Here is a 12487-nt window from a genome sequence, read left to right as displayed (position 1 = left end):
GCTCTGCCACTTTTTAAGGAAACTAACCTTCTTCTGCTTCCCCATAATGCACCTCTGACTCATGTGTTCTCGCCTGAGTAAACCTGTAGTCATATATAGTCTGTCAGTTTTCTTACCCCGAGCCAATACTAATGCTCCTTTGGTAATCTTCCAAGTGTTATCTGAGAACACTAGCGAATGACCACTCTTATTGAGTTGCCCAACAGAGATGATGTTTTTCTTCAACTTAGGAATATGTCTGACATTTTGCAAAGTCCATTTGCTCTTATTAGGGAGTGTAATATCAACGTCTTTCATCCCCACCATGTCCAGAGCTTTTTCATCAGTCAGATATATCTTCCCAATGTTACTTGCAACATAATTTCGCATTAACTCCCAACGGGAAGATGTATGGAAGGAAGTCTCTGAATCCAACATACAGTCATCAACAAAACTATGAACTGTCAGCAATAGTGCATCTTGTATTTCTTCAGTTACAAAATTAGCGCCATCATTCTCATTCTTCTTAGAATTTATACAGTTCATTTTTATGTGGACAGCCTTGCCACAATTACAACAAGTTGTCTGCTGAAACCTTGATTTTGATCTTCCTCTGTTTGAGTTCCTGTTTTCTTATCTACATCTGGAATCAATAATTAGTGCCGAATTCGAACCCGAGTTCTCTCCAGAATCTTTTCTTCTCACATCCTCAGCCAAAATCAAATCACGAATATCATAATATTTCAACTTAAATTTACCTGCAGAAATGCTACCTGTCATACTCATGGTTTCCCAACTATTTGATAATGAAGCCAACCATATTAGCACACGTATCTCATCATCAAAATCAATTTCAACAGATGACAATTTATTTGTGATAGTATTGAAGTCATTCGAGTGTTAAGCAACAGAGACACTTTTCGCCATTTTTAAGTTTAATAAATTTTTCATCAAATGCACCATGTTATTTATCGATGACTTTTCATACATATCTGATAAAGCCGCCATGACATCTGCAGTAGTTGTCTCTTTGATGACGTTGTGGACAACCGATCTCGATAGGGTTAATCGGATAACCCCCAGATTCTCTCGATCCAGCAGATTTCATTCCGTCTTGTCCATCTTTTTTGGTCGTTTTCTCAGTAATGAAAGATGAAGTTTCTTCTCACAGAGATAATCCTCTATTTGCATCCTCCAGTAAGCAAAATCCGTTTCATTGAACTTCTCGATTCCCGATGTCATCACTTCGTCTCCGCCCATCGTTCTTCCTTAAATTCGAATCCAAGACTCTGATACCAGTTGTTGTGAAAAACGACGATAATAAAGCGAAAAATGAAATGAGAAAAATTGCACGAAAAAAAAAACACTCAAGCGACACAGATTTACGTGGTTCGACAAATTTGTCTACGTCCACGAAGCTGCAGAAGATTTTATTTCATCGAGGAATTACGCCGTCGAGCGTCTCAACGTTTACAAGAAAATCCTATTTTCTTCTATCCTTTTTCTCTCTTTTTCTCTTCCTTTCTTTCTCTGTTAGAGGACTTAACTTAGCCCTTGGCATTATGACAAGTCATACTGAGGCTATTTATAAAAACCAGGAGAGCGGTAGGTGAGCGGTAGGTGAGATGTGGTAGGTGGGAAGGTAGGGGAGTGGTAGGTGAGATTCTTAATTAGAAAGTTAATTAAATTGCGGTGGACCGGGTCTCCACATTACCCAACACGGCTAAAGGACGGCTTGAGCGAAATTAGTTTGATTCAACTTGAAGTCAACTTTGTCCACTTTAGGGCTTCATTTTTAAGTCTAAATAAAATATGCAATTTTTGTTTGAGGTGTTTGTCTGGAAGCCATAATGCCTCAACGCATTTGTGGAAACGGTCTAGAACTGACCAACCATTTGAGCTGCTTTTGCTCGATAAAAAAGTAGTTTTTCTAGTATGGCCCAACAATCCTTGATTGCTTATTTTAGAAAAAAATTTGTTCTTTCTATTCTAGGGCACCCAACATCTTTTGACCCTTACTTGCATAAAATAAACCCAAGAAATAATTATACTTTGCTCTATTTTTATTTACCTTTGTTGTTCCTACCATTTATTTGTTATATGGCCTGATTCAAGTCAGCAAGTGCAAATAAATTGAAGAATATAAATCATACCAAACACTAAGAGTTTTTATACATTTTTGCATGATTGATGACTTCCTATTTTTGCCGTTGTTATTCTCACTATGATGATGTTAAAGTTTTATAAGAGAAAATCAATGGCCTCATGCGCTCTTTTTGTTTTTTAAACTTTTTTTTTCTGTGAATTGATAATGATGATTCTCCTATAATGAAAATGTAGGACGACAAAAACGCGTGGATTTGTTAAAATATCATCAATGAATTAACTTGTGAATATTTTGTTTCTTTGGATTGTTCTGCCCCATTTTCAATTTCCTTTGAAAACCTTACTGTGAAGGTACATTTGTGTACTATTTTTGCATAAGTTACTTCTTTGTAGGCCATTAATTAAGACCGACAACTTAACATTATCAACTTCACCAGAACTCCAACTTCTACTCTAGCACATCTAGGGACTTAATTGACCAAACGTGCCCCTCATTAACTCTAGTACCCGGCTAATAAGTGTCATTTCTCATCTTCTTAATGATTTATATTCTTTTTCTTATCACATCATTTTGTGATGAACTAAATTAGCATACCAATTATTTATACCCTATGCATACTTTAGGAATTTAGATTTTTTTTTTTTAGCTTCGAGACTTTCTTGGCTTAACTTGAAATTTTAATTTTGTGTTGAGTTGTCATCATTCAAACTTGACTATGCCAATGCTAGCTAAAAGATTTGCCAAATTAACTCCTAAATCTATGCTTACCTTTGGATGACTTTGTTTTAAACTAGGTTCTTTTTTTAGTTTCTTAATTTTTATTTATTTGTTTGATTTTTCTTGAACTCGATGACACGTCTAATGTCGGCAACTCTTTAAAAATCTCTCCATATTGTTTCACATAATAATAAAAATTAAATTTGTTAAATTATAAAAAAAAATTAAGATTAGGTTCATATTTAGCTGATGGGTTTTCATTACTTAACTTCTATATTTATTTCTATTCGAATTTTTGGGAAATTATTTAGCTATACACCTTCTTATCTTGAGCACGTATGCATTCATTTCAATATAAAGTTCACATTAACTTTCTATTACATGGTTTATAACTTTATGCTAGATGAATATCCCATGTGGGCGGGAATGATTAGTAAATAAATTAATCATACTGAATTGTACATAAAGCTAAGAATCTGAGAAATCAACACCAGGAAAAATATATAAAATTATATGGGCGCTTGGAGCATTACAATTTGACTCTTTGACCCATGGGGAGCAAGCTGAGGCTTTAAGAGCAAAATAAGTTGAGCCTCCACTAATCCATTTTTAAGTGGCGTTTTTTAGGTCATTTTTTTCGTAATTTCATTTTACACGGAAATTATTCAAACTCAATTCTATGTCTTAGCTATAAATGCGACGTATGTCTTACTCAAAGTGTTTGAGCCATCAAAACATTCGGTTGTCAGAAGCCATTCTAATAAGAGTTAAATAAACCTATTTAAGCTACATAAAATCACACCAAACCAAATATACTATTTATAGAAGGTATTTAATCTTAGTGAATGGTTTTAATAAGATAGGGATCATTCATTTATGTTTGTTTTAAATTGGTATGCATTGGGAAAGAATAACTCTTATACTTCACCTTTTTGGTAGAGTTTGTGTAGGTAAGGATTAATAGTTATTTTTATGCTCCTTTTTTATTTTCATTGAGATAGAATGACAAGTAAGCAATTGTACTTACATTTATTAGAATAAAGAAACTTGTTTATATTTAATACCTCATAAGTATTGATTCTGTTGTTCCAATTTTTTCTGATCTAATTTCTTCATTGAACTTTCTAGTCCATGAATAGCATTATGTTTGTAGACTATATTTAATGTGTAGTATATAAGTATTCTAAATAAGTTTTTTTTTTTTAGTTGAAGCATCCAATCAACCATATTTCAAAGTAAAAAAAGAAGATTTAGAACAAACTATGTAAGTTGTAATTTCTGTCAGCGTAAGTGTTTGAAAAGTGTGAGTAGATTGCTTATAAAAATTGAGAGGATGGAAAAGGATTGGATGGGAAGCTTTTGTATGCAATTCCTTGAGAATATTGAAGTTCCTTAGGATAAGGATTCAAACTTGTAACTCAGGCAATAGCTTATCAAAAGATAATAAAACATAGGTTTAGAGGAATTATGCTGGTAACAAAAAAACTCAGCATTGTGTTATGTGAGGAAGATTTACTGTATTGAGGTTTTATTTTACCATGGAAATCAATGAATTTGTTTCAAAAGAAACAAGAGTCTTCACATTCTTTTTATTGATTTTGAAGAGGAAAATAATCGATTGTCATTAGAATTTATTTGGTAGTTTTAAAGAATGTGTAAAAAGGTTTGCTTGTTTTAGTAATGACGCCTTGGAAGCAACAGTTATATCATCAGTAGTTTTATGTTCAGTATTGGATTTAAATTGTAGGATCACGTCAAGAATCGACATTGAGCCCCTATTTTATTGTATTAATTATGAAGATACTTTCGAAAGATGCTTCTAGTGAAATGATTTGGTGTCTACTATTATGGATTGCTTAATTTTGGTAGGGACGACATTATCTGAAGAAAGTGAAAAGTTAGAATAATTTTAAAAAGATTTGAAGATAAACTATGAATATTTGTAGACAAAATAGGTACATGATATGAAATTATGCTAGTTGTGAAAGTCATTCTTTAGGGTGCTAGATATGTATCTTGGATTTATTCTACAAAAAAAAATAATAATAAATAAATATAGATGATACTTGAACTTTTAAGGGTTGTATAGCAACAAATGAGATTTAAGTTAGTAGAATTTAGCAAATTCTGTAAATCCAGATTTAGTAAAACCTAGAAAGTTTAAACCCAAACAATCTTGACAGAAGATGATAAATCCAAGTAAATCCTATTGAACTGTTTGATAATTTTTGTTGGGATTTAAAAGTTTGTTATGTTTGTTAGAATAATAAAATTATATTTAATCTTTCATTAATTTATGACTATGATAAAAATTACTTTTTTAATTTAATTTAAATTATATTTCTAATTCTACTAATTATCAATTAATTATTCACTAAACTAATTAATTATTAATAAACAATTTGTTAAATTAATGATTGATTAAGCAATAATATAATATTTATAAATTAATAATTAAGTAGTTATTAATTATATTAATTAATAATTACTTATGGCTTTAATAAATGAACGAAAATTTAATATGTACTTATTTTTTCTTAATTATTAAATGATTATCTATAAATTGATTTAATTATAATTAATATGATAATATATTTATTAATAATCAAGTTAAATAATAAACTTATGTTAAATTAAATTAACACCTCAATCCTATCTACCCCTTCCCTCTCTGGCCGAAACTCTTGCCCACTTCACTCCCCCTCTCCTCGTCCCTTCCCTCTCAACCCAAAAACCTCATCCATGTCCCTCACCCTCTGTCGGTTTCTCCCAAAACCATTGTCTTCGTGAACCAACTCACGAAACAATCGCTATCAGAGCTAGTTGAGAAGGCAACGACGGGATTGCGGCTTACAGAGACCACCGAAACTCTCATCTTTCTTATCCTTCCGCTCTACTTCTACCAGGAACCATTAATGAAGGTAAGCCTGTTCGTGTCATTCTTCCTCTTTGCTCTTTTTGGATTTTACTAAATCTGTCAAACAACAAGATTTAGTAAATTTGAGATTTACAGCCAAAATCCATGAAATCCGGATTTATCAAATCTACAGCTTTATTTTGTCCAAACTGACTGTCTGACAATATTTATCCTAAATTGATGTTAAATTATGGTCTAAATTAGTTGCTAGACAACCCCTTAAAATTAAAATTGAGTGGTTGAAGCTGAAGAGTTTTTACAAAGAAACCTATAATGTAAAGAATATCTTGAAAACTTAGTTTGATTTATACATGTTAATTAGACCACTATTCCATATGAACCCAAGTCTTGTGCTTCAAAGAACTCCTTGACAACTATATTAATTGTGATGGAAATGAGAATGTATGCTGGATGTTTGGTAATACTGGGAAGGATGGCATTAGAAATTATTATGCACCAAAAATGGCGAGTCTGGTGTTTTTAAATCAAAAAATTTGATGAGGAATACTTGTTTGTTTTAATGCTTGAAACTCAAAACGAAGCTAAAACGTCAAAATGAAGCGGCATTTTATTAACTTAAGATTAATATAAATATAAAATTTAAGAACTTAAAAAATTCCATAACAAATTTAATGGGGAAAAATTTTAATTTAATAATCATATTTATTTCAGCACAAATGCTACATTAAAATGATTAAAATCTGTGTCATAAAACAATGGGAAATTCCATGTCATCTTTTCTTTCATTCATTTAAGCCTTCTCTCCTTTAGGAAGATTTTCCTCATCTTTAAAATCTTCATTACCATCAATATTTTATTCTTCTCCAAAGTTAATATCATTTTCCTTTTTTGAGTAGTGATAATAGTAGTTGCAAGTTAAGATGAACTTGAACCCATTATGGACGAATCGTTTGTTTTTGACCTGCTAAATTTTATAAATCTCCTTGAATCAACCTCTCATAATGTGGCTTCAATTTTTCTCCTAGAATACAACGCTAAAACATTTCTGCTCAATATCCTTTACGTCCTAACTATCCAATCGTAACTTCCATCAACACAATCCAGATTAGTTGAATAAATATATTCTCTCAAATTAAATATTATTTTTCTAAAGTTTACTGTAATTAATAAATAATAAATCAATTTGACACTCCTGATGCAACCGATTTATTTTCTTTGATCCAACTGATTTATTTTATTAGTGTGAATTTGTAGAAATGAAATCAAAGAAAAATTAAAAGACAATTGTATTTACTTTTGTGTGTATAAAATTATTGGCCTGTTCAAAGATACTCCATTTCCTCTGACAGTGATGCTGCAAATGAAGTACAAAATCATAAATGATTTATAAATCATTCATCACTCTGCTATAAATTACAATATTGCATTCAAGCAAAAGAAAAAAATGTATCAAGTGAAAAAATAACAATTTTTGTAATATTAATTATACTTGGACTTGTCAAATTTTTTCTCAGTTGTGGAAGGCTAACTTCGTTATAAATAGGTTTCCAACATGATTGCAAATATAGGGAGCCTGATCTATAATCATGCTCTCGTTCAAGTTTCTTCAATTAGCTACTAATTATGTATAATATCTCCATCAATTGTCCATCTACTTTTATTTTTTTTATTTGTTTTATACATCAAATTTTAGATTTTGATAACAGCTGATTTGTTGTTATTTTTTTGGAGGATTTGTCACCTATATCTATTATCAATGATACGAAAGAATTTTTAATCAAAACCTCCAAAGACACCACAAATTTCATCATTCATCTTCTCCATTGCTTCATAAATGTAATGCATAGCTCTTTTGTCACCATGGATTAACATCAACATCTTCACCAATAGACTTGTAACTTTTAAAGCTTATGTCACAATTTCTAAATATTATCTTTAGAATCACCTCCTGCTTAGCTTTATTTTCTTTGCAATTAACACTAAATATGGTCTTCTTCCAAGCTTTAGAGATAAACATACATGACTTCAAATTTTTAATTTTTATTTTTATGCATGCTTGCAAGAATGTCAAAAGAAGTAGCAAAACTATTTGTACTCGATTTCATCAATGTTGCACCTCTTGTGTATTTCTTTATATCAAAGAATAAACCCATAACTAATTATAAAGTGAGCTAACTCTTTGAATTTCCTAACTGTGCTCTTCATTTGATAAATCTTTTCAGTATCTTCTAACATCAAATATATGTAGTGGATTGCACACGTCATCTCATGTTGGCGTGTTTTCTTGTTCATAAGCATTTGACCTAAGATGTAGTTTTTTTCAAGGATTTTTTATGCGTTCAAAATGTATACAAAATAAATATATACAAATAAATACTATATATATAACAAATTACTAATACATATAAATCTTATTGAGTGTTTTTTTACGATCACGTCCATCACATTCTAGTCGCTGATATTTTCAATTTGTGTGTCAAGGAACTCGAATAATTTTGATCCTTTCTTCAAATAATCATATGCAGCAAGAACATTATGCTTGATGGTGGATTAAATATGGAGAAATTAAAGAAAAAAAACTATGAAGAAATTAATGACTTATTTAAGAACATTTTTCTTTGATGGTGATGCAGGAGCTTCTCGCAGTGGCGTTGTTGTGAACCTTGCTACAATACTGCTACAGTACCACGAATTAGATTAGATGCGAAAAAGCTCCTAGCGACATAGGACCAATTAGAACAGCGAATTGAGGCTCGGACGACCTTCCTTAACGTTGATTTGGCGCCAGTTGGCCCAATCATAATTACTTAGGGCTTACATATTTGATTTTTGTGTTTAGGTTTTTAGTTTTTGGCTTGAGTTTGTTCAGCAGCCGCTGGCATCCGTTTCCTCTCTTCGAGGGCTGTGTATGAAGGATTGGGTGGTGCTCCCGCTGTATCTCTCTTGAGGTGGTGATTATCTTCCCCTATCTGCTTCCTCATCCTTCCACATCGCTCCCGACCACCTCTTCCTTGCTGCAACTTCTCGGAGCAACCTCTTTTTGCTGTTTTCTGCAGTTCCTGCTTTCTAGCTACCTTCCCCATCTCTTGACTGTTGTTTCAGCCGCCCACATCCATTTCCATCGCCGCCTCGCTGCCATTCCGGCCATGAGGAATGCCCCTCTGCAGTCTTTTCTGCTGTTCCAGCTGTTCGAAACTACTTCCTTGCCACCTAGTAATTGTCCCAGTCCTTCCCACTTTCTGCCACCGCTAGTCTAGTCCTCCGTAGTCTCTTCCATCACTCTTCCAACATCTTTGCTGCTAGTGCTGTTCCAGCGCTGCTATCATCATGGACATCCATGCAACGTTGTTAACTGCTGTCCGGAACCCAATAAACTATTGCCTGGCTGTTTTCTGTTTGCCAACCACCTCATCCATCATCCCGCCACCTTTCAGGACCTCTCCGATCACCATCACCCCGAGATTGTGCTGTCTGTCATGCTTGTTGTTGTTTTTTTATTCAAGTGTTTTGGTCGTAAGTGCCTATTTGCTTTCAGTAATATGTGATTTTCCTATTTTGGTTGGGTTAATTAACTTCGGTATTAGATGGTGAATTAGCTAAGAATAAATTAATTATTGACCACTCTCTAAGAATGCAACCCATGTCTTTGCAATTTTTGTCCATGACCCTCATCCTTTTGACATAGTAGTGACAGCAGTACCGACGGAAGATGGAATTGTGTTATTTCTATTATCTGTTTCAGTATTTTCATCAATACAATTTCATATTATATATATGATGTAAACAAGCTACAACCAAGAATTTTAATTTATTTTCCGGTTCATGATATGGTAGTATCAGCTTCTTAAAACCTCTGTTCAAGTTTAGAAATATTCTTGATATTTATGGCTTCTGCCAGATATTATAGACCAACCGAAAGTCCCATCATCATGAAAACCAACAGAAGACTGTTGATTGGGACTTTAATGGAATATCAGACAGTATGGATATAGTTTCTGTATAATCTCTCATATCCCTCATTGATGAGGCTTCGTTTAGTGAGGATGCCATTTTTTTTAATGAAATTCCACTTTAAGTCTGTTAGAATTTTGCAACATATTTTGCTTTTCTACTGACCCTCCTGCTGGATGGCACCATAAATATTATTTCCATTGTTCGGGCACATCTGTGTACAATAAGATTTACATACATACCAGTTAATTCTTATGTATTTACATATCTAACACCTCTTACATAGATGCCAACTGTACCTATGCATGAATAGGTGGTATATCACTTTTTTAAAGTTAAAATAGTGAAATTTTTTATGTGATTCAAAAGATATGGTGGTATAGATATAAAAAGTAAAATTTAGGTGTTAGATATGTAAATACATTGGAATTGGCGGTATGTATGTAAATGAGATTGAACCAATATTTTTTTACATTATTGATCATCTCCTTGAACTGGTTGTCATACTGAGGAATTGCGATTATAGCAGAAGTGCATGCCATTATTTGTTTGGGTGATTCTATGCTCATCGTATTCTGAACAATGGAGAAATTATCTTTCGCCTTTATTCTGTATTCTGCAGTTGTGATGAACGAGTTCAGAAGATCCAAACTATTAAAATGTTGGAAGGCATCTTCATCTGTGCTGCTCCTCACTGCCTGAAATCATTCCTCAAGAAAGCTGAATTTGAATCTCATGTCCATGATGCCCATGTTGATCTTCTTCAACCGAATGTGGAGAAGGAAGGAGGCAGCGAAACTAATAATTTGAATGTAATGAGGCCTACTTCGGCAGATTTACAGAAACAGTCATCGTTGCCGGAAGCCTCTACTGCTCGAGCTCCACCTAGGTCCACTTTTTCCCCCAGTTCGAATTCTCAACCTCCGGATCGCGAAGATAGAGTCCACCACCTTCCATCCAGAGATCAGTCATACCCTAGACCTCCACAACTACGACCACTGCCTTTTCCTTCTCAGTCGAATCAGCCAGGTGAGGTTCAGTCAGAAAGCAATGTACCTCAAGTCTCTGATCGGCCGTACAGCTGGTTCCCTTCGCTACAGCGCTTCGACGGCAACCAAGGAAGCACGCCGTGCCCACAAGATACCGACCAGTTTCCTTTAGGAAGGAGTGCCCCGACTCCCATGGAGTCCATGTTACCCAACCTCACAGCTCAGCTTCCTCACCATTCGGGCTTCCCAATGCCTGGCAACCCTAATCAACCTCTAATCTCAGCTGCGTTTAACTTCCCCTCATTCCCGGCGGATGGATCTCAGCCATTCTTTGGTGCTCCATTTGACATGCCGTGCCCTGAATCTGCTCCACCAGATGGAGGATCAGAGCAAGGATCGGTGTTAGGGATTCCACCAACTCCTGCAAGAGTAACAGGCTTTCGAGAGAATTATCCTCGACCATGGGGCACGGATCTTATGAGCATGCCTTTACAACCCATTCCTATAGTTCAAGCGATTCCCGAGGGCTTCGTGAACCCCTCAGATGCTCAGGGAGGATTGGCATTCTTCCAAGGCGATTTTGGTCAGGGCGTCCTGCCGAACTCTGTTTCAGGTAAGGAATCAGGGCAGCAAAGTGTTTCTGGTAATCAGATTGATGGGAAGAGTCTGCCGCCTTCTTTACCAGGGCAAATCCAGAGCTCTCGTCCTCTTCCACCTCCACCTCCTCTACCTCCACCATTATCACTGCAGCTTAATAGAGCAAGATTCTCAAGCTCCGGTGATGCGAACAGGGAGGGCCAAAGTATTGGTTTGCAGAATGAGAAAGTGAGGTTTGGGAATTGGCCAGATTAGTCTTTGTTGCTATTCTATAAAACTGATACTTTATTTAAAATTTTTCATGTAAACTAATCTTTAAATTTTGCCTGCATTCTGATTAATATCTTTTGCTTTCAATGCGGCAGCCATTATTTTTGTGTTGGTTTAGCCAAGTAGGGGGCCCTTTTATATTTAGCCATGCTTCATGGTTGCCCACATATAAGCTGAGCTTTAAGAATATTATTGCATGGTATCATTTATCAAGCTTAGAAAAAGCTCATGCTGGGTTGAATCACTCTCGACTCGAGCATTTTGCAGTGAGTTGAGGAATCCTTTGCTGATATTGCAGTGAGTTGGAAATATTAACTTAGGGACCTTTGGAGGTCTGCCTTTTGTAATTGGCTGAATTTACATTATCATTTGCTCTGTAATTGCTTTTATTGGCTCTGCTATTCGAAGTGCATCTATCGATAAATTTGAGCTTACATTCTAATGTTTCACTATTGCTGGCGAGCATTGAAAATTTGTGTCAACTTGATTGGTAATACTAAGAAGTCATCCATCCTATATCAAAACATTAGTAATAGGGCTTTCCCACTAGCCATCCAAATTAACTTAAGGCTATACACATAAAAAAAAAACTCTCCTAATTCCTCCATGTTATCAATGTCATCTTAGATCAATAATCCAAGCTTATTTTTTCTTTATAGAAATTAGTGCAATTGAGTTTTTCTTTGCAGTGGTAGCGAAGGCTTTTTCTTTTTTTTTTTTCTTAATCATTTGTGTTCTATTTAAATTTTGGGTCAATTAGATACATAGCTTGTATTAGTAATATTTTTATTTACAAATGTAGCGCCCTCTTTCAACTATTTTTCAAATGGAGAATTTACATGCATACCTACTATTTCCTTGCTTGTCACGCCAAGAGGGCTCTCCTCTTCAAGCTTGGACAACCTTTGTCAAGCCCTCTTCATTATACTCTCCAAACAAAGCCCAGGGCTGTAAACGAGCCGAGCTTGAGCGAGCTCAGAGCGTGGGCGAGTGCAGTCT

The 12487-nt window shown here is 34.6% G+C and overlaps 1 protein-coding gene across 1 annotated transcript in view; it reads left to right on the top strand.

Moving 5' to 3' along the window:
- The window catches only part of LOC110025492 (E3 ubiquitin-protein ligase Hakai), a 39795-nt gene extending 28111 nt beyond the window's left edge, over positions 1-11684 (top strand). Inside the window, 1 exon segment of the mRNA XM_020726000.1 lies at positions 10255-11684. Coding sequence (XP_020581659.1) covers positions 10255-11473 — 1219 coding nt within the window. The 3' untranslated portion in view covers positions 11474-11684.
- The last annotated feature ends 803 nt before the right edge of the window (positions 11685-12487 follow it).

The sequence above is a fragment of the Phalaenopsis equestris genome, unplaced genomic scaffold (genome assembly GCF_001263595.1).
Source record: "Phalaenopsis equestris unplaced genomic scaffold, ASM126359v1 Scaffold000301, whole genome shotgun sequence".
Classification (NCBI taxonomy): Eukaryota; Viridiplantae; Streptophyta; class Magnoliopsida; order Asparagales; family Orchidaceae; genus Phalaenopsis; species Phalaenopsis equestris.
This window is presented reverse-complemented; position numbering and strand designations above follow the sequence as displayed.